The sequence below is a fragment of the Saccopteryx leptura genome, chromosome 1 (genome assembly GCF_036850995.1).
Source record: "Saccopteryx leptura isolate mSacLep1 chromosome 1, mSacLep1_pri_phased_curated, whole genome shotgun sequence".
Taxonomy (NCBI): Eukaryota; Metazoa; Chordata; class Mammalia; order Chiroptera; family Emballonuridae; genus Saccopteryx; species Saccopteryx leptura.
In genome coordinates this window covers 17,876,950-17,898,815 of record NC_089503.1, presented here as the reverse complement: position 1 = coordinate 17,898,815, position 21,866 = coordinate 17,876,950, and the positions used below count along the sequence as shown (strand labels likewise).

The 21,866-nt window shown below is 41.5% G+C and overlaps 1 protein-coding gene across 18 annotated transcripts in view; it reads right to left on the bottom strand.

Moving 5' to 3' along the window:
- The window catches only part of AMBRA1 (autophagy and beclin 1 regulator 1), a 229,519-nt gene that overhangs the window by 164,895 nt on the left and 42,758 nt on the right, over nucleotides 1-21,866 (bottom strand). For 11 of the 18 annotated variants that reach the window (XM_066362229.1, XM_066362203.1, XM_066362331.1 and 8 more), the window contains 2 exons: nucleotides 1,019-1,272; nucleotides 589-647 (listed from right to left, as the gene is read on the bottom strand). In XM_066362229.1, the coding sequence (XP_066218326.1) occupies nucleotides 589-647; nucleotides 1,019-1,153 (194 nt within the window). In that variant the 5' untranslated portion in view covers nucleotides 1,154-1,272. Of the gene's footprint in view, nucleotides 1-588; nucleotides 648-1,018; nucleotides 1,273-15,133; nucleotides 15,276-21,866 lie in introns of all 18 variants that reach the window. The other 7 variants (XM_066362220.1, XM_066362213.1, XM_066362239.1 and 4 more) reach the window with 1 other exon arrangement.

Genomic DNA, 21,866 nt, shown 5'->3' with positions numbered 1-21,866 from the left:
AAAAACTTTCCAAGTTTTGACCTTCACAGCTCATAGTTTTCCTTGCGTATTCCCATTATTTTTATGGTAAGAACTGCTCATCTACTTTCTTCCCCTTTATGATACACCGTCAAAGCTCTGTCCATATACAGTGCTTCAAAGAGTCTTTGGGGGCCTGACCAGGTAGTGGCACAGTGGATGGAGCGTTGAAGTGGGATGCAGAGGACTCAGGTTCAAAACCCCGAGGTTGCCAGCTTGAGCACGAGCTCATCTGGTTTGAGCAAGGCTCACCAGCATGAGCCCAAGGTCGCTGGCTAGAGCAAGGGGTCACTCTGTCTGCTGTAGCCCCCCGGTCAAGGCACATATGAGAAAGCAATCAATGAACAACTAAGATGCCGCAACAAAGAATTGATGCTTCTCATCTCTCTCCTGTTCTGTCTATCCCTCTCTGTCCCTTTCTTTGTCTCTGTCACACACACATACACACAAAAATAAACAAACTGTTCATTCAAAGAGTCTTTGGGGATTTGATTCAGAAGATCAAGTTAGGCCAAATATACAGAAAGCAATGCTATTACAAGTCTTAAGTTATAGATAAGTACTAGGTACCTGTCTGGGCTGAAGGCCAGTAAGAAGGTAGAGCGTGGACTATCTGGCAGTTCTACTCTCTGGGAAACACACAAAAAAAGAAAAGTTAAAATACATTGTGTATGTACTATGGCCCACTCTATTTCAAAAGGACATAAACCTGTTGAGATTAGTATCTACAGTATAAGTGTAAAAACTGGACATAATGATCAAGCTACAAATTGATAAAGATTAAATTACCTCTAGGAAAAATGTCTAATTCTAAAGAAAAAAGGTATTTCTAGCCCAAATTCTTCCAAATTTGGCTTTTATAAAACCTCAAGTTAGATAATATATCTCTTTTTCTACACAAAATAAATTATACCCCAACTCTATGTCATTAACCCAACCCAAGGACCCATTCTACTGTCAACCCTACAAACCCTATATCAAATATAAGCATTTTTCTTACTTTGCCTTCCCATTTCATCCACCGGGTTTTATCCTCCACCAGCTCCTGCAGAAGCCGCTGAGCTCCGAAGGCCCGAGTGCCCCGTTCCCGTCCCCAGAGTATGCGGACAGCATTCTTCTCTGGAACAACCTTCATGGTGTTTAGCAGCCACTGTCACACCAGGCACAGGAAGAGAAGGAGCAAGCAATAGCTCCACACGCTGAAGCAGCTAAAATGAGGCCATTCAGGTCCTTGTAAGTTGTCTTCATGGAAATCTAAGGTATGAATGTTAATGTCAAAAACAGGTAGCACTGCAAATACAATTCTAGCTCAAAGAAGAGAATATTCTTTCCATATTAATGACACTTTCTCAGAAAGACGCTTCCCCAGAACTTTCCTTCCAAAAATATTTCTTCCTTGAATCCCTCTCATATCCCCCATAGTTCAGCCTTTTATGTGAAGAACAGATCATTCTCTAAAAGTTATTTTATCAGCTAGGAATAACTTTCACTACTAATAAAAAGGTCTAAAAACCTGTCAAAAATAAAAGATGAGCCCTGCAGTTGGCTCAGTGGATAGAGTGTCAGCCTGATGGGTGGGCATTCTAGGTTCAATCCCCAGTCAGGGCACACATGAGAAGTGACCATCTGCTTCTCTTCCCCTCCCTCTCTTCCTTCTGTCTCTCTTCCCCTCTCTGAGCCAGTGGATCGACTGGTTTGAAGCATTGGCCACAGGCACTGAGAATAGGTTGGTTGATTTGAGCATCAGCCCCAGACAGGGGTTGCTGGGTAGATTGTGACGGGGGGACATGTGGGGGAGTCTATCTCCTCTCCTCTCACTTAAAATAGACATGACACCAGCCCTCCCCTTCTGTGCCATGCCACTTCCCTAATCATTAGTATCCCTCCGATCACTTGGGCAGCCTCCAAACTAAAGGACAGGTAACACATTCTTTAAAAAGGCTATTACTTGAAGCGTGGTTATTATATAGCAGCTTCCATTCTATCTCCTACCTAAACGCAAGTACATAAGACTGCTTTGGAGTACCTTTCCCACTCTTTTACTCTTCTCCACTAAAGTTCGAGAGTAGAGAATTGAGGAAGAAAGAGAAAAAAGAATTTCAATTTCTCATTCAAATGTTCCCAACTGTCTAAGAAAATATCTTTTTTTTTTTCCCCCAGAGACAGAGAGTCAGAGAGAGGGATAGATAGAGACAGACAGACAGGAACAGAGAGAGATGAGAAGCATCAATCATTAGTTTTTCGCTGCAACACCTTAGTTGTTCATTGATTGCTTTCTCATATGTGCCTTGACTGTGGGGCTACAGCAGACCGAGTAACCACTTGCTCAAGCCAGTGACCCTGGGTCCAAGCTGGTGAGCTTTGCTCAAGCCAGATGAGCCCGCATTCAAGCTGGCAACCTCGGGGTCTCGAACCTGGGTCCTTTGCATCCCAGTCCAACGCTCTATACACTGCGCCACCGCCTGGTCAGGCTCCAAGAAAATATCTTTAATAAGTTGGCTTTTCTTCAAATCCAGAATACAATCAAAACAAGCAAAGAGCCTTGGCTGGTTAGCTCAATTGGTTAGAGTGTCATCCTGAAAATACAAAGGCTGTGGGTTCAAAACCCTGTCAGGCCTGACCAGGCGGTGACGCAGTGGATAGAGCGTTGGACTGGGATGCAGAGGACCCAGGTTCGAGACCCCGAGGTCGCCAGATTGAGCGCGGGCTCATCTGGTTTGAGCAAAAAGCCCACCAGCTTGAACCCAAGGTTGCTGGCCCCAGCAAGGGGTTACTCGGTCTGCTGAAGGCCCGTGGTCAAGACACATATGAGAAAGCAATCAATGAACAACTAAGGTGTTGCAACGCGCAATGAAAAACTAATGATTGATGCTTCTCATCTCTCTCCATTCCTGTCTGTCTGTCCCTGTCTGTCCCTCTCTCTCTCTGAAAAAGAACAAAAACAAAAACAAAACCTGTCAGGGCACATAGGGGAAATGACAATAAATATATAATTAAGTATAACAACAAATGAATGCTTCTCTCTCTCTCTCTCTCCTTCTTTGTCTCTCTAATAATCAATCAATAACTTAAAATTTTTTTTAAAAAATGACTCAGCAAAGAATTTGGATACCAAGTCTCCTTAGTCTCTTTTATTCTAGAATGGCCTTAAGTTTTATTTTGGTTGGTTGTGTTTCTGTTTCTCTTTCTATATTTACAACACATGCTTTTTATTTTATATTATTTTTATTTAAAAAAAATTTTTAGCAAGAAAAATGACAAATAGGAAAGGAGAACATGAGAAGAATCAACTCATAGTTGTGGCACCTTAGTTGTTCATTGATTGCTTTCTCGTAAGTGCTTTGACCAGGGGTCTCCAGCCTAGCCAGTGACCTCTTGCTCAAGCCAGCAACCTGGGCTCAAGCCAGCAACCATGAGTTTCAAACCAGTGACCTTTGGACTTAAGCCAGTAACTATGGGGTCATTTCTTATGATCCCATGCTCAAGTTGGCAACCCCCTGCTCAAGCCAGCAAGCCCTCACTCAAACTGGATGAGCCTATGCTCAAGACGGCGACCTCCAGGTTTTGAACCTCGGTCCTTAGCATCCCACATCAATGCTCTATTCAGTGTGCCACCTCCTGGTCAGGCTGTGGTTATAACTTATTTAGGATAAATTTCTAGAAATATAATTTTCTGGGTTAAGGCATAGGAGTAATTCTGAGATTCTTGCCATAGTTTATCTATGTCAAGAAAAGAGCATGCTGATCTACCTTAGAAGGACAACCCGCCTGACCAGGCGGTGGCGCAGTGGATAGAGCGTCGGACTGGGATGCGGAAGGACCCAGGTTCGAGACCCCGGGGTTGCCAGCTTGAGTGCGGGCTCATCTGGCTTGAGCAAAAAGCTCACTAGCATGGACCCAAGGTCACTGGCTCGAACAGGGGGTTGCTCAGTCTGCTGAAGGCCCGCAGTCATGGCACATATGAGAAAGCAATCAATGAACAACTACGGTGTTACAACGAAAAACTGATGATTGATGCTTCTCATCTCTCTCCGTTCCTGTCTGTCTCTCCCTATCTATCCCTCTATCTGACTCTCTCTCTGTCCCTGTAAATAAATAAATAAATAAATAAATATTAAAAAAATTCTTTAAAAAAAAAAAAAAAAGGACAACCCACCATCTCTTGCCTATGTGACTAACTGCACGATTTTGCCCTTTGCACCATTACTAATAATTATATGAGCTCTACAGCAATGGCAGCATGAGGTCTGGCTTGTTCTGATGTCAATTTCTAGTGACTCTGGTGGGACTACTGTGGGACCTCTGATAAGTTCCTCTTGGTTTGCTGACACTGAACTCACCTGCAGCTGCCTGGTACATATTTACTCAGGGGAATCTAGCTGTCTCTGCCTGCCAGCTTCCTCCATCACGTCGCTTGAGACTGAACTGAGAAGTGTGTTTCTGGTCTGGATATGTACTAATTCCCAGGCTGCAAGGCACCATATAAAAATTAGAGGTATACCTCTGTGTTCTGATTTCTGGTAAATTAAAGTACCTATCTGGTTATGGAGCTCCATCTATTAGAATGGTTGGCATTGCCTTCATTCCTGGTGATAGCCTTCTGGGGTGAATTCTGGCTGATTGGTCCATTTATGCTTATGATCCAGTAAAAAAGACAGTTTTCTATTGTAATACTACTTGGCCTATATAGATTCTGAAGAATGCTGACAACTCAATGGTTCTCTCAATTATAATACTATTGAGGGTGCTAAGTTCAGAGAATAAGGTGGATGCGACAGAATTTCCCAGCCTAGTTCTGCAATTTTTTGACTAGTCCCCAAAGCCGCATGTGGCCTGGCATTATCATGATGCAGTATGATACTCTTCCTATTGAACATCGCCGGCCTCTTTTCTTGGACTGCTGTCTTTAAATTATCCAGTTGCTGACAATACTTCTCCGAATTGAGCTTTTCGTTCGGTTTTAAAAGCTCATAATGTATTGGTCCCCGAATGTCCCACCATATACACAACATTCTCTTATTCAGAGTCAAATTTAGTTTAGAGGTGGAAGGGCTAGGTTTTCCGGGTTCACAATATGCCCTTTTCCTGTTTTCGTAGGTAATCCACTTTTCATCCCCAGTTATCATACGGTTCAAGAAGGGCTCGATTTTGTTCCAAGCAAGCAGAGATGTGCATATGATGACTCGATCATCCAAATTCTTCTGACTTAATTCATGTGGCACCCATCTTGAATATTTCCACACCAATCCTATCTTCCGAATATGGTCCGAAATGGTTTGCTGAGCTGAATTAAGCCTTTCTGCGATCTCTGATGTTGTCAGAAAAGGATCTTGCTCCAATATAGTCTTAACAACATCGTCATCAATCAAAGATGGTAACCTAGAACGTGGCTTATCAGAAAGGTCGAAATCACCTGTTTCGAATTTTTCAAACCATCTTCTGCATGTCCTATCAGAAACTGTACCTTCACCAAACACTTTCAATAAATTTCTACATGCTTCTGTAGCATTTCTTCCTTGTTGAAATTCGTAAAAATTACAGTGGTGTAAATGAACTTCATCAGTAGCCATGAGTACACTATCGCTTCACACATAAGACTAACGTGAATCAACTTTGTTTTAGTTAATTTGCTACGTCAGTATGTATACATTAAGTGATAAAAATAGAGAGGCACACATGCGTCAAATAAACATGTGCTTACATGTCAAAACTTGTTGTGATAGAAACGGACAGAACTTTCCAGTGGACCTGATACTTATATATATACAATTTTTATATCTTTTTATATATTGTATATATATAATAAAATATAAAAAAGATTACAGATTTATTTATTTTTTTACAGAGACAGGAGTCACAGAGAGGGTTAGATAGGGACAGACAGGAACGGAGAGAGATGAGAAGCATCAATCATTAGTTTTTCGTTGCGGTTCCTTAGTTGTTCATTGATTGCTTTCTCATATGTGCCTTGACCGTGGGCCTTCCGCAGACCAAGTAACCCCTTGCTCAAGCCAGCGACCTTGGGTCCAAGCTGGTGAGCTTTTGCTCAAACCAGATGAGCCCGCGTTCAAGCTGGCGACCTCGGGGTCTCGAACCTGGGTCCTCAGCATCCCAGTCCGACGCTCTATCCACTGCGCCACCACCTGGTCAGGCGATTACAGATTTGTTTTTAGAATCAGGTGGTCTATGAAACATTTGATATTACTACTGGTTTAAGTTTAAGTAATGTCTTTTATTTTTGTTTTGTTTTGGTTTTTTGTATTTTTTTCTGAAGCTGGAAACAGGGAGAGACTGTCAGACAGACTCCCGCATGCGCCCGACCGGGATCCACCTGGCACGCCCACCAGGGGTGATGCTCTGCCCACCAGGGGGTGATGCTCTGCCCCTCCAGGGCATCGCTCTGCCGCGATCAGAGCCACTCTAGCGCCTGGGGCAGAGGCCAAGGAGCCATCCCCAGCACCCGGGCCATCTTTGCTCCAATGGAGCCTTGGCTGCAGGAGGGGAAGAGAGAGACAGAGAGGAAGGAGGGGGGGGGGGTGGAGAAGCGAATGGGCGCTTCTCCTATGTGCCCTGGCCAGGAATCGAACCCGGGTCCCCCGTATGCCAGGCCGACGCTCTACCGCTGAGCCAACCGGCCAGGGCCTAAGTAATGTCTTTTAAAGTCATTACCAGAAAGTATGTTTTGTTTTGCTTGGGTTTACAAAAGGTTCTTGTTATCTGTTACGTTTTTTTAAAATATGAGTGTGTTTGCCAATGAAAAAATCTGTTTCTAAAAGTTATAAAATATGTGCATAAAATACCAATCTAAGGCATGCTAATTACTCACTTTTTGGTTGTCACTGAACGTTTAGGTTTCTAAAAATTAAGGGTCCTTTTCAATTGAATTAGAACTCTAGAATACTTCCTCTTTGGCCTTCAATACTTTTTGTCTTATTGCTTGTCATAGCAAAAACTGGGGATAACCCAAGTGTTCATTTAAAAGGGACTAGATGACTAAACTATGTAAGTAAGATTCTCTTGGTATAACAAGAAATCTCCAAGATGCATTTTTTTTTTTCAGAGACAGAGAGAGAGTCAGAAAGAGGGATAGACAGGGACAGACAGTCAAGAATAGAGAGATGAGAAGCATCAATCATTAGTTTTTCATTGCACGTTGCAACACCTTAGTTGTTCATTGATTGCTTTCTCATATGTGCCTTGACCATGGGCCTTCAGCAGACCAAGTAACCCCTTGCTTGAGCCAGCGACCTTGGGCTCAAGCTGATGAGCTTGGGGTTTCAAACCTGGGTCTTCCACATCCCAGTCCGACGCTCTATCCACTGCGCCACTGCCTGGTCAGGCAAGATGCATTTTTAAAATAAGAAAAAGCAAGGTTCAGAACAATATATATATATATGGTAACACTACCTTTTGATTAAAAGGAGAAATTAGGCCTGACCAGGCGGTGGTGCAGTAGATAGAGCGTCGGACTGGGATGCGGAAGACCCAGGTTTGAGACCCCGAGGTCGCCAGCTTGAGTGCGGGCTCATCTGGTTTGAGCAAAGCTCACCAGCTTGAGCCCAAGGTCGCTGGCTCAAGCAAGGGGTTACTCGGTCTGCTGAAGGCCCATGGTCAAGGCACATATGAGAAAGCAATCAATGAACAACTAAGGTGTTGCAACGCGCAATGAAAAACTAATGATTGATGCTTCTCATCTCTCTCCGTTCCTGTCTCTCCCTATCTATCCCTCTCTCTGACTCTCTCTCTGTCTCTGTAAAATAAAATAAAATAAAATAAAATAAAATAAAATAAAATAAAATAAAATAAAATAAAATAAAATAAAATAAAATGAGAAATTAGCCTGACTAGTGGTGGTGCAGTAGATAGAGTATCAACCTGGGAGCTGTGGTCCCACGTTCAAAACCCTGAGGTCACCAGCTTGAGTGCAGGCTCATCTGACTTGAGAACTGGCTTACCAGCTTGAGTGTAGGATCAACATGATCCCATGGTCACTGGCTTGAGTCCAAAGGTCGCTGGCTTGAAGCCCAAGGTTGCTGGCTTGAGCAAGGGGTAATTGGCTTGGCTTGAGCTCCCAGTCATGGCACGTATGAGAAGCAGTCAATGAACAACTAAAATGCCACAACTAGGAGTTGATGCTTCTCATCTCTCCCGCTTCCTGTCTCTCTCTCTCTGTGTGTCACAAAAAAAGGGGGGAGGGATCAACAGTCACTTATTAGGGACTGAAGAAACAAGGTAAATGGACACAGAGATGGAAGCAAGACTTGCATCTTGCCTGTTTGTCATTTTTTATTTTTGAAATGTATTACCTATTAAAAATTTATTTTTGAAATATTTAATGCCTGACCAGGCAGGCGGTGGCACAGTTGATAGAGCATCAGCCTGGGACGCTGAAGACCCAGTTCAAAACCCCAAGGCTGCTGGCCTGAGTGCTGGGCTGCTGCTTGAACATGGGATCATAGACAGGATCCCTTGGTTGCTGGCTTGAGCCTGAAGGTCACTGGCTTGAGCAAGGGGTCACTGGCTCAGCTGGAGACCTTGGTCAAGACACTTATAATAAAGCAGTCAATGAATAATTTAAGTGCTGCAACTATGAGCTGATGCTTCTTATCTCCTTTCCTGTCTGTCCTTGTCTCTCTCTCTAAAAAAAATAAAAAGTACTTTCAAAGATAATGCATTTAAACCATTTATAATCTTATAACATGTGGTGAAAACAGGAGCAGTCTAATTCCTTAATAAAAAATAAATCTGACCTCTGACTTCACATAATTCAAGAGGAAGAAAATATAGGTCACAAACATCATGATTCAGAAAATTGTGATGCAATCTGGAGTGCCTACAGGTATCAGAAGGAAAAGGAAAGAGCTGCTATAAATACCAGTTATCAAGAAACTAAAAGACTAAAGCTCAGGATTACCAAAGAGCTTGTCTATCAATTCCCAGGGACCTAAACACACTGAAAGTTCACAAGAGAAAGTCTGATGACAAGAAGTCAAAGGGACTAAACAATTGCACACTTTTTCTTTTGTTTGAAGAAAAATATTTGCTGCGTTTCTTTAAAAAGATATGGGACTTCTCTCCTGATATACTCCTTATAGCCACCTGAGAAGAGTGTTTACTTGGTTCTCAATAAAGAACAAAAGGAGGTAAATCAAACTGAAGTCAGACTGACCTGTAGCTGAGGAAGTGCAAGTGTGTTTTTCATTCCTCTATTTAAAAAGGAGGAAGAAACAAGTTTCCCAATCTGTCCCTTAAACCAAACTGAGACAAAGGTGCTATGGAGTCTTTGTGAAGCAACTACACAGTCCCCAAAATCAATTCTCAATCACAAGAGCCTTATGCAAGTAGAACCAAAAAGAGAGAACTGGGATATACAGGGTGGAGTAAAAGTAGGTTTACAGGGATTCATATGGAAAATAATACAATAATTAATGAATAATGGTACAAGAATAAACTCTGCATTTCACATACTCGCAACTATAAACCTACTTTTGCCCACCCTGTATACATAACACAAATGCCAAGATTCTACATCATCTCCATCCCTCCTTCCATAACATGACTGATCACTCTATAAAGCTAGGAAGACAAACCACCTTTAAAGATTTTCTGTGCTTAATTCTAGGATATAATTATATTTAACAACTACTAATAAAAACTAACCTAGAGAGTATGCCACAACCCAGAAGGAACTAAGTTGAATTTACAGGTTCTCTTTGCAATTTGTTCATCTTATGCCAGCAGTTTTGCTCCGTCTTCTAACTTATGACTTTGGGCAAGTTACTTAACCTCTGTGAGACTCAGTTCCTCCTCCCTAAAATAAGAATCACAAACGTATCTGCTTCATCAGATTGTTGTGAGGCTCCAGTAAAAAGAGTGGTGGAGCACTTAACAACGTTGCTGTTATTGTTGTCATTAGTATTCAATCCTCTTTGGGGTTCACTACAGTTTCTCTCACCAAACAATACAACCCCAGAAACCCTAGATGCCACAAATTTAGAAGAGTACAGCAGGTTTCTAAAAAAACATTTCAAAGGCTGTTACCAGACAACAAGTAAATGTACTCAGGAAAATAAAGTATATTTATATGGCAAAATAATCAAATAAGACTTTGGCAACCTGTACGTAAGGCAAGTTAATTCAAAAACAGAACCAGAACCAACAACTTAGAGCTGTATCTGCAACCTAGCTAATAATTTAGACTGCGATCTTTCCTTCCATTAGCATACCAGGGGTGTGAATCAGAAAACTGTTAGACCTGGAAGGGACTTACTTCATGGAGTGCAATCACCTCATTAGAGTATCTGCACCTCTCCCCACTTCACTGTGCCCATGTAGACAAAGTCTAAGCACTGAATCAGTTATGTTACACCAACATATTTTCCATAACATATTAGATTCGATTCAAGGTTAATGCTTTAAAAGAAAAAACCTTTATATACTAAATCTAGAATCATTTGTGTAAGTAAAGTCTCCCAACTAGAAAATTAACTATGTAACGTAAGTACTTTCATTGGAGGCCTAACAGTGGTCCAGTACTCTTTAGAAACTGCATGTAGATGGAAATACACAGGGTGTTCTATAATTGTCAGCTTTGTTTTCATTAATAGGACTTTCTATAAGGCATTTCCGGACACTTCAAAATGATACCTTATAAAATCCAAGTCCAAAAGGTGAGCACCCCAGCCAGCAGCCATGCCTGCCTCTATACAGCTTCTTCCTGACTCCTAAATTAGACTGAACTTAGAAAAGCAGGCCCTGACTGGATAGCTCAGTTGGTTAGAGCACCTTCCCAAAGTGCAGAGGTTGCCGGTTCAATCCCAGGTCAGGGCACATATAGGAGCAACTTGATGTTTCTGTCTCTCTCTGTCTCTCTCTCTCTCACACTAAAATAAATAAATAAAATGTTTTTTAAAAAATGTATGAGAAACATGACTCAATTTTTTAAAAAAAGTATGAGTGTAAAACCAGTATTTGCGGCCACCATCAAAGCCGCCTGGCCAACGCAGGTTTCAGGTTTGATTCAGATCCATCGTAAAGAAACAACTGAGCCAAAAGCTGGTGGTCCATTTTCCTTTAATCCTAGCTTGCACCCGGAAAGCGAGTAAATACACACAGCGGGAAACACTTCCCTTTCCATTCAGGGCACCCAAAGCCACTGACTCATCCGGGTTGTCCTAGAATCAACGGCTCCCACCTCTTTGCCTCCATTTTGGCTGCCTCCTCTCCTCCACATGGCCTCTCTCTGCCCTGCTACAGCATGGGCTCACCCTCTCTACAAGTAGGTGACCACTCTATCCCTGGAACAACGTGGTCTCTCTAAAATGGCCTCTTAACTCCTCCTTTTAAAACCTTTCCCCGGGACAACCTCTTCCTCTAGCACACATTAGCATAACCAAGCAAGAAGGGCATTAATATTATCACCTGGGCAAAGGGCAGCGCCATCTTAAACGAAAAGAGTGAACAAAACCAGAAAATACAGATTTTACAACTCATTTGCCCAACAATAAGAAACACAAATCAATTTAATAAGAGAAAAGCAGGGCATTTGGGGCAAGATGTCACAAATCTAAAACTATAAATAGGTAACATTCTGAAGTCAAACATACCTGAAAGTAGAATAACTATTACCTGAACCGTGTATCTACTGTGAACACTACTAGAGAATAACCCAGAACATGCCAATTGTGGTTAAATTAACAAGTGCTAATTGTGGTTAAATTTAGATAGAGAAATTTTAAGTAATAGTTATTTTTTATCCATAATTTGATAGTATAGTGATATTTGGGCCCTAAAATTATACTGGCTTCATTGAATCCCAACTCATTTTCCCAGTGTATGAAGGTTTCCTGGTTTCTTGGATCAGTTATTTAACCTTTTGTACTTCACTTTCCTCATCTTTAAAATGTAATACAGCTGATTCCACCAGGGGGTTAGTGGATGCTTGAAACTATAGATCAGGGGTCCCCAAACTTTTTACACTGGGGGCCAGTTCACTGTCCCTCAGACCGTTGGAGGGCCAGACTATAAAAAAAACTATGAACAAATCCCTATGCACACTGCACATACTTTATTTTAAAGTAAAAAAAAAAAACAGGAACAAATACAATATTTAAAATAAAGAACAAGTAAATTTAAATCAACAAACTGACCAGTATTTTAATGGGAACTATGCTCCTCTCACTGACCACCAATGAAAGAGGTGCCCCTTCCAGAAGTGCGGCGGGGGCCGGATAAATGGCCTCAGGGGGCCACGTGTGTCCCGCTGGCCGTAGTTTGGGGATCCCTGCTATAGATAGTACCGCCTGACCTGTGGTGGCACAGTGGATAAAGTGTCGACCTGGAAATGCTGAGGTCACCGGTTTGAAACCCTGGGCTTGCCTGGTCAAGGCGCATATGGGAGTTGATGCTTCCAGCTCCTCCCCCCCTTCTCTCTCTCCGTCTCTCCCTCTCTTCTCTAAAATGAATAAAAAAAAGAAACTATAGATAGTACCAAATCCTATATACTATATGTATTTTCCTATACTTATGATAAAGTTTAATTTATAAGTTAGGCACAATATGAGTTTAACAACTATATAATATGAAATAAAACAATTATAGCAATAGACTGTGATAAAAGTTGTGAATGTGGTGTCTCTCAAAATAGCTTACTGAACTGTATTCATCCTTCTTATTCTTGCGATATGAGATGATAATATATCTAAGTGATAAGGTAAAGTGGGGTGGAATTTTCCATTTAATATTTCTGGATTGTGGTTGATCATGGGTCACTGAAAGCATAGAAAACAAAAGCATGGATATGGGGAGGACCATTGTCCACATAGTATGTATATGAGATTACCACAAGGATTAAAAGATCACTATTTAATTATAACACTTGTATTAGAATGACTTCATTCTGTAACAAAAAGTTAAAATGGCAATAATAAAAATTAAATTAAAGACAAATTCTTCTAGGCAAATTGAGACTGTCCACTACAGAGGTCTCTAAGCCAGTTCATTTAAACATCTTACCATTATCGGCCCTGGCCGGTTGGCTCAGTGGTAGAGCATCGGCCTGGCGTGCAGAAGTCCCGGGTTCGACTCCTGGCCAGGGCACACAGGGGAAGCGCCCATCTGCTTCTCCACCCCTCCCCCTCTCCTTCCTCTCTGTCTCTCTCTTCCCCTCCCGCAGCGAGGCTCCATTGGAGCAAAGATGGCCCAGGCGCTGGGGATGACTCCTTGGCTTCTGCCCCAGGCACTGGAGTGGCTCTGGTCGAAACAGAGCGACGCCCCGGAGGGGCAGAGCGTCACCCCCTGGTGGGCGTGCCGGGTGGATCCCGGTCGGGCGCATGCGGGAGTCTGTCTGACTGTCTCTCCCCATTTCCAGCTTTAGAAAAATACAAAAAGAAAAAAAAAATCTTACCATTGTCATTAGAAAAAAAAAAAGACAATGGTTAAGATAATAACTAATATTTTCAGTGTTTTTCATGTCCCAGGCACTGTTCTTAGTACTTTACATAAAGTAACTCACTTACAATCCTCACAGTGGTACATGAGATCCCAAGAGAACAAGTCACACTATCAGTGGTGGATTCAGAATCCAAACCTAGGCATTCTAGCTCAAGAGTCTAGATTCTTTTTTTTTTTTTTAATAATTTTATTGATTTTACAGAGAGAAGAAGGCTAGGGAGAGAGAAGCATCAATTCATAGCTGCTTCACTTTAGTTGTTCATTGCTTGCCTCTTGAATGTGCCTTGACCTGGCAAATCCAAGGTTTCGAATCAGTGACCTTCTAGCATTCCAGGTCAATGCTTGATCCACTGCGCCACCACAGGCTAGGCCAAGAGAGTCTAGATTCTGAAATTACAATAGGAAACTCCCTAAATGCCTAAAATGAAACCTCTTATAGTCTCTCTCCTATTTTATGTACTAGTCTCTTATGTATTAGGCCTTCAATCAATGTTTCACTGCCTTAAAGTATCAACTGGGAATCTGCTTGCTTTACAATTTTAATGTTCATCTCCTCAAAGGTGGAGGAGACATTAAAGAATGAGACTGAGGAAAAAAAGTGAAAAAAATTCTCACTCCTTCCCTTACAGACCTTTATCTACATAGTTTTTGAAAGAAAAAGGGACTTTAGAACCTTTGATCACTAAATTTGATAAAGTACCAACTGAAATTAGATCATAAATTCAGCTACTATGTATTTATCCCACAAAACTATCAACTCTGTCAAAGTAAAAAAAATTAACTATCAGAAAATAAGAGATGCCACAGTAAATTACTTTTTTCTGGCAATTAGGACAGAATATAAATCTTAAAAATATATAATCAACAGAGAATGTGACTGTGTATTCCCTTTTGTCAAACATGAAACGTGACACAAACACACCTATTGATATAAAAAAGAAACGTCCAAATCCGCAGAGGAAAATTTTTTAATTTTTCCATTGATTTGAGGGAGGGAAGAAAGAGAGAGAGAGAGAAGCATCAACACATTGTTTTACTTAGCTGCCCCATTTAGTTGTGTACTCACTGGCTATTTCTCATGTGTCCTGACCCAGGATCAAACCCACGACCTTGGTACACTGGAAATGACGCTCTATCCACTGATATACCTTGCCAGGGCTAGAGAAAATTGTTATGCATTTATTTGAACCAAACTAACGACAACTGTCAAGAAACAAAATCTCAATGAATTGAGAAAATGTACCCAAGAATGTCAGTTTTGCACCTTATTTTATACACTAGAATAAAAGCAGACGTAAGGGGGTGGTTACATGAAATTCATCGGTAGTCAATTAAGGGGGTGGTAAAAAGCAAGGCTGGGAAATCTCTGAGATTGAATAAAGAGTAAAATAGAGAGAGACACATACTTCCACATTGGTGAGTACAGAATAGTTAACATTTACAGTACACAGAGATGGTATTCAGGAACCAAGATACAATGAGAGGTTGTGTGGTCTCATGCTCTGGTTTGGTGAGTGTGCCCTGAGGGGTCTGAAAAAGAGAATTACTCTGATATATTCCAAAGGTATGCTATATTACGTGCAAAAAGACAAAAGACAGGCTCACTTAAAGTAAAGATTGACCTTTGTCACGGAAGCTACAGGCCTAGGATGTGACTACCCACCATGATCCGCTTTTAGTTAGGAATTTGTATGTTCAGACCATCCTGTGTGGTTACTTTCAGTCTCTGAGCTTGTAGGGCCTGCCATGCTGGCCTCCCCTGAGTTTGGGAGGTTTACTATGTGGCCCCTTTTTCATCCACATACCTGAGAAAAGAAAAAAAGGAGTCTCATGATGGCCCATTCCCATTCACATGGCAAACACAAGTGCTAATGACTTCCCTGCACTGCCACAGTTGGTCCCAAATCAGGACTATAACTAACTTAGTTTACTTGCCTGTGATAGATTATCTCCAAACAGAGTAGCCATCAATTTCTTCCTACCATCCACTCATGCTACCCTACCCACCAAGAGATGAGAACATGCCTAACCAGGTGGTGGCACAGTGGATAGAGCAATGGACTGGGACCCAGGTTCAATACCTCAAGGTTGCCAGCTTGAGCGCAGGCTCATTTGGTTTGAGCAAGGCTCACCAGCTTGAGCCCAATGTCGCTGGCTTGAGCAAGGGGTCACTCGGTCTGCTGTAGCCCCCCCCCCTCAAGGCACATATGAGAAAGCAATCAATGAACAACTAAGGTACCGCAACAAAGAACTGATGCTTCTCATCTCTCTCCCTTCTTGCCTGTCTGTTCCCATCTGTCCCTCTATCTCTCTGTCACATAAAAAAAAAGAGAGAGATAAGAACGTATTTTTCTTCCCTTTAATCTTGGCCAACCTTATGAACTGTTTTGAGCACAAAACGTAGCAGAAGCAATGATGTACCAGTTCCAAGCCTGGAAACTTCCACTTTCAATCTTGAAGCCAACAACCAAGCTGTAAAGAAATTCAAGATGTCCTGCAGGAGAGCTTGACCAAGTGAAGAAGTCCTGGATAATAAGACACTACTTGGAGGAAAGAGGCCACGTGGAAAACTATCAAGGTGCCAGATCAATGAGTTGAAACCCTATTGAATCCTTGAGCCCAGGCCAACCACTAGACAAATCAATGACTCCTACAGAATCACACTGGGCAAAAAGAACCAGATGAGCTCTATCCAAATTCCTAACCCTGGAATTCAGGGTCATGAGAAATAAGTCTATCTGTTTTAAGCCACAATTCTGAAGTGGTGTGATACTGTGATTTAGAGTAAGAAATACATATTTATTCTTCCCCATTTCAAGCACACAGCTCTTAAAATCTTTGAAATTTCTGAGTGATAGGAGTGCTTTTGTCATTCATAAGAAGCCCCCTTTTAGTTTAAACCAATGAGGTGCTCCTAGATAGCTTCAGGATGGAACTGGTCACCAGGAATAAGAGATTAAAGCGGTGTTTCCCAACGTGGGGCCCACGCCCCACAGGGGGGCAATTCGATAGTTAAGGGGGGCAATTTGAAAATGGACTCAACACGACTTTAACTCTTTCACCCCGGGCCATTTAAATGCAATGCTAGATATCGGTGCCAAATTTAACAAAAAATGCAATTCTTAAATAATTGCGGTAAATAATTATTAAGTATAATTTCGTTTGACGAGACCAAAATATCAACTGGGTGATTGGCATCGTCAAGTAAACTTCATCCTGGGTTCACCGCGGAGCGTGCCATCTGCCGCAGGAACCCCGGACGTTTTAAAAACTCGCTAAACAACGCAGTTATTCTCACCTAATTGGCCCATCGCAACTTCTGTAGTGTTTCACATCATTCAGTTGGTGTTAATTTGAAATAAGTGTCAGTCAAAACTGTTGTAAAAGCTCGTTGATTTAATAAATATACATATATATATAGTATAGATATAATTGGTAAGTATTTGATTTTATTTTTATCAATATTAAACTCTTTTTTTTTTTTTTTTTTTTTCCATTTTTCTGAAGCTGGAAACAGGGAGAGACAGTCAGACAGACTCCCGCATGCGCCCGACCGGGATCCACCCGGCACGCCCACCAGGGGCGAAGCTCTGCCCACCAGGGGGCGATGCTCTGCCCATCCTGGGCGTCGCTATGTTGCGACCAGAGCCACTCTAGCGCCTGAGGCAGAGGCCACAGAGCCATCCCCAGCGCCCGGGCCATCTTTGCTCCAATGGAGCCTTGGCTGCGGGAGGGGAAGAGAGAGACAGAGAGGAAAGCGCGGCGGAGGGGTGGAGAAGCAAATGGGCGCTTCTCCTGTGTGCCCTGGCCGGGAATCGAACCCGGGTCCTCCACACGCTAGGCCGACAATATTAAACTCTTTATTAAGTACTTCTTGCATCAGGGCTAGAAAGCAATAATATTTTATAAATATTATTGGGGCTATAATAGTGCATGCACGACAATTTTAATTTTAGAAGCATAACTTTCCAGAAAATTTTGTCAAGTGGAAAAAATATAGATACCTTTTGATTTGCGGTGGTAGTGTAGTAAATGTGTTATATACATTTAAATAAATATGAATTTTTAGTATATGTTCACTCTATGTCACATTAAAGTCTCTATTTACTGCTCATACTTCAACTAATAATCGTGTTCTTGAGGCTAGTTATCAAATTTCTTTATTCATCGCTAAAACTAGAGAAAATCACACTATAGGAGAGAATTTAATAAAACCGTCAATATCAGCATTTCTTAAAACGGTTCTTGAAAAAGATGACAAAGCTGTAAAAGCTATGCCACTCAGTAACAATACTGTTAGCAGAAGAATAGATGAAATGAGTGAGGATATTGAAAAACAACTTATTGAAAAGCTGAAAACAAGAAAATTCTCCTTGCAAATGGATGAATCAACTTTGAGAGACAGTGAGGCAGTATTGATAACTTACGTAAGATATATTGATAAAGGATATTTTGCTGAAGAAATGTTGTTCTGTAAAAGATTAGAAAGCACCACTACCTCCAAAGATATATATAATAAGCTTAAAAACTACTTGTTTTATATACATGTCAATGATATACCAATGAAAAATATAACATCTTGTGCTGCAGATGGTGCTCCCAATATGATGGGCAAGAAAAATGGCTGCTTAAAATTGATGAAAGATGCGAATCCAGAAATGATTCTTGTGCATTGTGTTATTCATAGGGAAAACTTGGTAGCTAAAAACATCTTGCCTGTTCTGAATGAAGTATTACATACAGTAATAAAGTGTGTTAATGCTATTAAAGCTAGTGCCAAATGTGAGCGTCTTTTCAAGCTATTTTGTGAAGAACAAAATGAAGACCATGTGAGACTTTTACTTCATACTGAAGTAAGATGGCTATCTAAAGGAAACTGTTTGAAAAGATTTATGGAACTGTTTGATACTCTTAGTGATTTTTTAAGCGACAAACCTGAAATGAAGTATCTGTTAACAATAGATGGTAAAGCATTTGTGAGTTATTTAGCCTATATCTTTGAAAAACTAAATATATTAAATAAGCAACTTCAAGGAACAAATAAAACTCCTGTCGATGCAAAAGCAAAGATATTTGGTTTCATTACCAATATTGAGTTATGTCAGAAACATATTAACAACAGAAACTTTAAACAGTTTCATTGGCTCCAAAAATGTGAAGTAACTGATACCGCTTTACTTGTTATTGTCAATCATTTGAATATTCTATCGGCTGATTTAAAAGAAAGATTTTCTGATTTAAAACAAATTGATTTCCCAACATGGATGATGCAGCCAATGTTAGTGGATTTGTCTGATATATCAAATATGCAGTATCAAGAAGAACTCGCAGAATTGCAAAATGATGAGTCAGTTAAAGCTTTATTTAATATCAAAGGAGCGATGGCATGGCTTTGTGAGGAAATAGAAATCAAATACCCAAATTCAACCAAATGTGCAAGAAAACTATTGCTACCGTTTCCATCTTCATTTTTAGCTGAATGTGGATTTAGTGCTGTAAATGATTTACTGGTAAAAAAAAAGAAGTCGGCTGGATATAACACAACGTGGAGACTTGAGACTAAAGCTAACCAAATTGGAACCTAATATAAAATCTCTGTGCAGCAAGCAGCAAGCGCAAGGATCACACTAAATTAAAATAATAAATTAATATAGAAAAATCTGTATTAAAATTATTTGGAATTTAAATTTCTGTTTTTCATTATATGTTTTGAAATTTTACTTACTGTGTTTTGTTAACAATTTCATAGTGATTTCTTCCTAGAACCTATCATTTATGTTTATTAAGTAAACTAATCAATTTTTTAATGTTAAAAATTATGTATGTTACACAGGGGGGGACATAAAAATTTTAGAAAGGTTAAGGTGGGGCATGGCACAAAAAAGGTTGGGAAACACTGGATTAGAGGGTTGCCCTAGCTGGAAAGCTTAGTTGGTTAGAGCATCATCCAAAAGCACAGAAACTGCAGGTTAAATACCCAATCAGCACATACAGGAGATCGATGTTCCTCTCTTTCTCTCTCTCTAAAAATCAATAAACATTAAAAAAGAGAGCCTGACCAGTGGATCAGCGTGCAGTGGATAGAGCGTCAGACTGGGATGCAGAGAACCCAGGTTCGAGACCCCGAGGTCGCCAGCTTGAGCGCAGGCTCATCTGGTTGAGCAAAAGCGCACCAGCTTGGACCCAAGGTCGCTGGCTCGAGCAAAGGGTCACTCGGTCTGCTGTAGCCCCCTGGTCAAGGCACATGAGAGAAAGCAATCAATGAACAACTAAGGTGTCGCAACGAAGAACTGATGATTGATGCTTCTCATCTCTCTCCATTCCTGTTTATCTCTCTCTCTCTCTCTGACCCTATAAAAAAAAGAGAGAGAGAGAGAGAGAGAGAGAGAGAGAGAGAGTTTAGAGGGTTGAACTTTCTGTTCTATCCACTGACCTCTGGAAATGGGAAGGTGGAAGGGGGCCTACAGATTAAGCTTTGTAAAAACACTTGAATAAGAAGATATGGTGAGTTTCCAGCTTGAACAGATTCTTATGTCAGGAGGGTGATACACCCCAGTTCCATGGGGACAGACACTCCTACACTTGGGTCCCTTCTGAATCTTGCCCTACATACCTCTTCATCTTGCTGTTCACCAGTATCCTTTATAATAAACTTAAGGGCCTGACCTGTGGTGGCGCAGTGGATAGAGCATCGACCTGGAAATGCTGAGATCGCCGGTTCGAAACCCTGGGCTTGCCTGGTCAAGGCACATATAGGAGTTGATGCTTCCAGCTCCTCCCCACCTTCTCTGTCTGTCTCTTTCTCCTCTCTCCCTCTTCCTTTGTCTCTCCTCTCTAAAATGAATAAAATAAAATAAAAAATTTAAAAAAAATAAATAAATAAATCCTCAAGGGTTGTAACAGTTACAACTCTGTTTAAAAAAAATAATAAAAAATAAATAAATAAACTTAAGGAAAACTTAATAATTACTTAAGGAAAACCTAAGTAAATGTTTAAGTTTTATTAATTGCTCTATCAAATTAATCAAACCCAGAAGAGTCATAGGACCCTCTCATCTATCACTAGTTAGTCAGAAGCACAGGTGACAACTTGAATATTTGAATAGCATTGTGAAGGCAGGGGGGTTGTAGTTTTGTGGGACTAAGCCCTGAAACCAGTGGGATCTCATGCTATCTCCACAGGTAGACTGTATCAGAACTCAGTCAAATTGCACAGCACCTAGTCAGTATATGCTGAGAATTGAAGAAATGCTTGGTAGTACTGAAAGAAAACATATCTAACAGGTGGTTTCTGCACAGCAATAGATACTAAAATACTCGTTACCTAATAGTCAGTGTAATTCCTTTTTGGTACTCTTTTGTCCTTCCTAAATTATAAGCTCTGTGAGCGCAAAAATCATGCCCGTCAAAGTCCCCATACCTAGCACAGTGCCTAGCATAGAACAGAATGAATAAATAGAATGAATATGTGGGTTAGACCTAAGGTGGCAACAGTTAAGTGGAGGCTACACTCACCTCCTCCCAGCCAAACTGGAATTACAACTAAAATATAGAGCAATTAACCTGAATAACCAACTAACAACTAGCTGAAGAAAAACCTTATAATCAAGCATTTACAAAAGAAGCCACATCAATACTGGTAAGAAGGGTAAAGAGAAAAAGAACTCATCCCACTCCCATGAGCAGCAGCTGAGATTTTCCAGAGGGATGTCTCAGCTGCAAAGGTTGCCCACAAGAAGCATGGGGTCCTGCCCAGTTGGCTCAACAGTAGAATATCAGCTTGGTGTGTGAAAGAAGCATGGGGTCACAACCTTAAGCCAGGTTCCCAAGCCCAGAGCACCGCAGCTGGAAAAAGGTATCCACATAATATCAGGCTGTGAAAATTAGTGGAGATTCTGTCCACCAAGAAGAGATGAAAATCTTCTCGACACACAGATGCCTCTTTTTTGTTTGTTTGTTTTTTGTATTTTTCTGAAGCTGGAAACGGGGAGAGACTGTCAGACAGACTCCTGCATGCGCCCAACTGGGATCCACCCGGCACGCCCACCAGGGGCGAGGCTCTGCCCCTCCAGGGCGTTGCTCTGCCGCGACCAGAGCCACTCTAGCGCCTGGGGCAGAGGCCAAGGAGCCATCCCCAGCGCCCGGGCCATCTTTGCTCCAATGGAGCCTTGGCTGTGGGAGGGGAAGAGAGAGACAGAGAGGAAGGAGGGGGCAGGGGTGGAGAAGCAAATGGGCGCTTCTCCTATGTGCCCTGGCCGGGAATCGAACCCAGGTCCCCTGCACGCCAGGCCGACACTCTACCGCTGAGCCAACCGGCCAGGGCCCAGATGCCTCTTAATGGGTCAACTTCAAGTGTACCAACATTTGCATCATGGCGGTGCCAGAAGGTGAAGAGA